This window comes from Bactrocera latifrons, unplaced genomic scaffold, assembly GCF_001853355.1.
Source record: "Bactrocera latifrons isolate USDA-ARS-PBARC rearing strain unplaced genomic scaffold, ASM185335v1 scaffold_68, whole genome shotgun sequence".
Taxonomy (NCBI): Eukaryota; Metazoa; Arthropoda; class Insecta; order Diptera; family Tephritidae; genus Bactrocera; species Bactrocera latifrons.
In genome coordinates this window covers 1,276,979-1,281,978 of record NW_017537356.1, presented here as the reverse complement: position 1 = coordinate 1,281,978, position 5,000 = coordinate 1,276,979, and the positions used below count along the sequence as shown (strand labels likewise).

The 5,000-nt window shown below is 38.5% G+C and overlaps 1 protein-coding gene across 7 annotated transcripts in view; it reads right to left on the bottom strand.

Annotated features, from left to right (window-relative positions):
• Nucleotides 1–437: 437 nt before the first annotated feature.
• LOC108975634 (mucin-5AC) overlaps nucleotides 438–5,000 on the bottom strand; it is a 44,100-nt gene continuing 39,537 nt past the window's right edge. For all 7 annotated transcript variants that reach the window (XM_018944262.1, XM_018944260.1, XM_018944265.1 and 4 more), the window contains one exon: nucleotides 438–4,958. In XM_018944262.1, coding sequence (XP_018799807.1) covers nucleotides 1,120–4,958 — 3,839 coding nt within the window. In that variant the 3' untranslated portion in view covers nucleotides 438–1,119. The remainder of the gene's footprint in view (nucleotides 4,959–5,000) is intronic.

Sequence of the window (5,000 nt, the reverse complement as noted above, 5' to 3'; positions counted from 1 at the left end):
TATAATAATAACTAAAAGTTATTTACATACACATATATAAGTATAATAGTAAAGATTAATTTTTATTTTTAATAATTTTTAGGATTAAGAACAAGAATAAGTTATTCAACCATTTTTCAAACAATGAAATTGGCTTCTATTTAGTTGTACATATATTTCGCAAAACAGAAACAAAAACAAAAATACTTAAAACCATCTGTATATACATACCTATCATCTATATATATCAACAATCAACTATCATACATTAAACATTTAGCACTATCAAAAATATACATAACTACTTAAGCACAAATACAACGAAGGGAACGAAAAACGGTAAGTTTCTACTTACTTTTTACTTTCATATTTCCAAACTGCTTACGTCCAAGAGCAATAAATAATTTCAAGCCCAACCATTTTACCATTTGATGAAAGTTGTTAAAAATAAAGACTTCCGTAATCGTATTTTTTAGGGGGTTTATTATGAACATTGTAATATTCCATTTTATACATATAAGTAAAACAAGTAAATATAAATAAAACGCAGATATATATGTCCGTTCATACGTTAATTATAATACAGATTATAATTTACAGAGTATTTACGAACGTATGGGACACGTGATATGCCAGTTAACTAAACGAAAACCATAAAAACTGACATCTCTTCGGTAGAAAGATTGATGAAAAACATTTGGTTAGCGTTTTTGCTCAGTCACAAAGGACTTTGCTAATATACAGTAGTCGATTATTGATATCATTCAAATGAATATTAAATTTCGAATTTGTATATTTATATGTGTGTTATCCTATCATTATTTGTGCATTTTTATAATATAGTAGCTTTAATTATTCCATATTGTATTTGGGAAGACATTGGGCTTCCAGCATTTGACACAATTATTTCTAAATTGTGTTTGTGGTTGTGAAGGCGAGCGCCTGGCTTTCCCTATATCTTAAACTATACTAATAAAATTAGTTGACTTCGGCTTAAATCGTTTCCTATAGTTCTTATAAAATACATTATTTATAAAAACACATTTACAATAATATTTTACATGATTTCAGTCCAGCTCTTTGTGACTATTGTGTCCAACATGTGTTGTTATTAATATAAAATATCTCCTTCGTGATTCCTCAAATACGATTTAGATTATCACGCTTGAAGTTGCGTATTGCCATTAGTAGCTGATCTCTGGGATCTGTAGTGCTGGGCGTAGTTGCAGGGCTACTATTTGGTGTGGGTAGCGTTACACCTTTAGGAGGCATTGGTGGTGGTGGTGGTACTAAGGACGTAGATTTTACATCCAACTGAGTTTTTGTTGTCGTTGTGATGTTAGTTGCTGGATTGAAGCTCGTTCTGTTTAAATAGACGCTGGACGAATTCTGAAGTTTTAGTTCTAATTTGGCACTTTGCAACGGTTTTTGGTGGACTTTTTTTGTTTCCGACGATGTTGTTACATTTGTCATACCTACGAAACCATTGGAAGTAGTAGTAGAAGATTTGAGGCTTGACCTTTGAGACTTGGGAATTTGCTCCCGAATATTGCTTTCGGTTTCCGCCCTTTCTTTTGGTAAGGTATCGTTTGCGAGTATTTTCTCTTTCAACCCAGTCTTTCGCAGAGTGTTCTGACCAAATGGAGCCGCTACAACTTCAGACTGAGTGAGTTTGAGCTTATTAGCTTCCAATTGGGTGATGGAGGTTGAACGGAGCAACACTGAACCCACATTATTAACTGCCGGCATACTAAATCGACTGGTGTTGCTGCGGGGCAAAGTCGATGTAAATGCTGGTTTGGTGACTGTTTCACTTTTATTACTTTCCAATTCCACATTTCCATTTAGCAGAACAGTTGTAATACTTGTTGATTTCCATTGACCCTTAGTTGACGGTTCCTGCTGAGTTGTGTTATTGGTTGTTGTTGTATTTAAATCGACATTTCCAATTGTTACATCGCGTAATGGTTTAACACTTATTGGTGTATGATACTCTTTCTCGGGGATGCCCATACGTTCTGTGAGTGTTATGGGTTTAGGAGCAACAGGCGGCGGTGCGTTCTCTCTTTCCGCCCAAAAGGCTGCCGCTGGCATTGAAACTCTATTATTTCGAATGTGAGATCGCGTGTTAATCTCGATCGCAGCTGTTGTAACGGCCGCGCTTTGACTGTCGGCATTCTTACCTCCGAAAATGTAGTCACCTTCATTTTTTATGGATACTTGTACTTTAGGACGTTCACTCCAAGTAGAAAAATTAATGCTTGGGGGTCCGGAGTATCGATATACTTTAGGCTCCTCTTTGTGTTTGGTGTTATCTGCCGACGAAACCCTGGTTTCTTCTTCCTTTTCTGCATTAACTTTATTTTTTGGTGTCTTCGCTGTTTTGACCAAATTCGTTGTATGTACTTCTTTTGAGTCGGTGCTCTCGAATTCGGAGGTGACACTAAACTGTGGCATTGTTATATTAGTGTCTACTTGTTTTCGTGCATTAATTATATTCTTTGGTGGCTCCGCTAATGAGGGAAGGTTTACTTTCTGTTCTACATCCTTTTCATCTTGCCTTTTAAGTTCCTCCGCTACTTTGGTTTCTGCATCACTACTACTAGCCGAGCTATTTTTCCGTGAATTTAGAATCGTTTTGATGATTTCAGGACTTTGAAGGGACGGCGATTCACCAATACTAAGTTCACCTGATGATCGTCTACGGCTGGAGCTAAATCCGTTTTGATCAACCTTTTCATGCGTAACTAGTGCTGATGGGCTAACTAAGTTGGTCACGATTTTTTGTCCAGCTGTGCGTGTGAGCTTCTCTGAAGGGATTTGATTTTGATTGGTTACTACCTCAAAGTTGGAATTCGGCTCAATATTTTCTGGGTTTAGTTTAGAAGTTTCATTTGGATCTTCATTTTCCTTTTCTTGAATCTGTTGTGTGATTGTTGTGATACTGAAGTTGGATAATGTAGCTGGTTTAGCAGCTTGTATCTTTGGTTCATCTTCTGGCTTTTTAATTAGGGTGTCCAAACGCTTGTTATGAATTATTTCAGAAAGTTCTTCCACAATTTCATTTAAAGGGGTTGTGGGGCTCGGCAAAGCTAAGCTCTCTTTTTTGAAGTCCATCTCATGTGTGTTCGTCGGTTTTTGATTTGAATTACCAACAGCTTCGGTAAAAGATCTCTCTGATTGGGAAATTGATTTAAAATCCAACATTGGTCGTTCTTTAATTTTGGGGGTGATTGGCGTATCCGGAGTCTGCTCATTTACAAAACCATCTGCAAAACGTCCGTCAGCAAAATTAGGTGGAGGAGATATTGGAATTGTAAAGTTCCAAGAGGAACTATCTGAGAAATTAGGTGTTGCTTCTTGCGTTGCTGGTGCTGGTGTATTATCTCCGCTATCAACCTGTTCTTCAGCTGTCAAAACGAAATCTTCCAGAGTTTGTGGTTCTATTTGCGTTTTAACTACGGTTTTTCCAAGCTTGAAATTATACACCTTAATAATGTCGTCGTCATCTGAGCTTGACTCAAATGCCGATTTCCCATCATTTACTGAACTTTCTGATGGCAAACTATCGGGAATCGGAGACGGTATAGGCTCGCCGATACCGGAATCAGCCTGCTTAGACAAAGCGTCATCCTCATGCTCCAGAATTGATGCATTTTTAAGAGCCGCTATATGTGCATTCAAATAGTTACCCGAGTCCATTTGCTTAGACTCTTGCTCGTGTTCTAAATCGGATGTATTTTTCAGTGCACTGATATGGACACCTAGATAACTATCGCTATCCTGTGGCTCAGCAGAAAGGGATCGGGGCTCCGGTGTTGGTGTTGGTGCACGATTCAATATAATTTTGGAGACATTCGTTGTTGTAGGAGAGGAAATTTTTCTTTCCATAAACGTATCTTGGTCGGTTTGAGACGCATTGGTAGTTATTCTTGGAAGGGGTTTAGGTACAGGAGAGGTTGTCCCAAGCATTGGTGTTGGTATTTCATTAGTGACGGGGTCGGAATAACGGGATTGTATATTTGCCATTTGCTGATTATTGCTATTGGGATCTATATGAACTTCAAGATTTGTATTTGCCGAAAGAGGTTCGGGCGATATGGGCATTAACGGACTTAAAGGTGTACCCGGTGTAGATGAAGACATTGAATGGATTGAAAGAGTATCCGAATCTGCATATGAACTGCCTCTGGGAGGCGGTGCAGGCGCTGTTGTCTTTTTCTTAATTTGTATCATGCGTTTACGCGGTGATGGCTCTGGGAACTCGATAGGTTGTTGGACGGTTTCAGCACTATTTAAATTCTGTACACTGCCACCAACCAAATTTCGTGCATTTTTCTGTTTGACCTGTGATTGCTCCATTTCAATTTCCAAATTAGTATATCCATTTAAGCTAGACTCCCGTTTGCTATCAACGTTAAGACTGCTTATGTGTCCATTGGAATCTAAAGTGGTCACTTCGGGCGATGTAGAGAGATTTGGCGTCGATACAAAGTGATTTTTATGCGACAGAGAACTTTCTAACACCTCTAATTTATCAATATTGGAGTTCGTATCTTTTGCGTTGGTTTCACCATTGGTCACGAGCACTGTCTTCTCTGGTATGACAGTTTGACTTGGTGGTCGTGGTGCAGCGCGCTTCTTTCGTGGAGGAGCCGATATTATGGATGGAGTTGTTGCTGTTGTGATGGTTGCAGGTGGAGACACAGGAGTGCGAACGCAATTCATGCCTGTTGAGTCCATCGAATTAAGCGAGTTGCTTGAGCTGTACGGACTAGTCGTTTTCGTTGTGTGCTTTGAGTAGCGACTACTGAACTCTGATGAAGAGAGCGAGTCACGTATGATTGCCGTTCGATGTAGTTTTATAATTTCATCGGCATTAAAATTTCCATACGTATCGGATTTGTTGCATAATCGAATTTCAGAAAGGCCCACCGCACCAATAGTCAATTCGCAGCTATATATTTGACTTGAATCAACTACAATAGTAACGAAAAGTTGTATAAAGTGTGTACAATAAA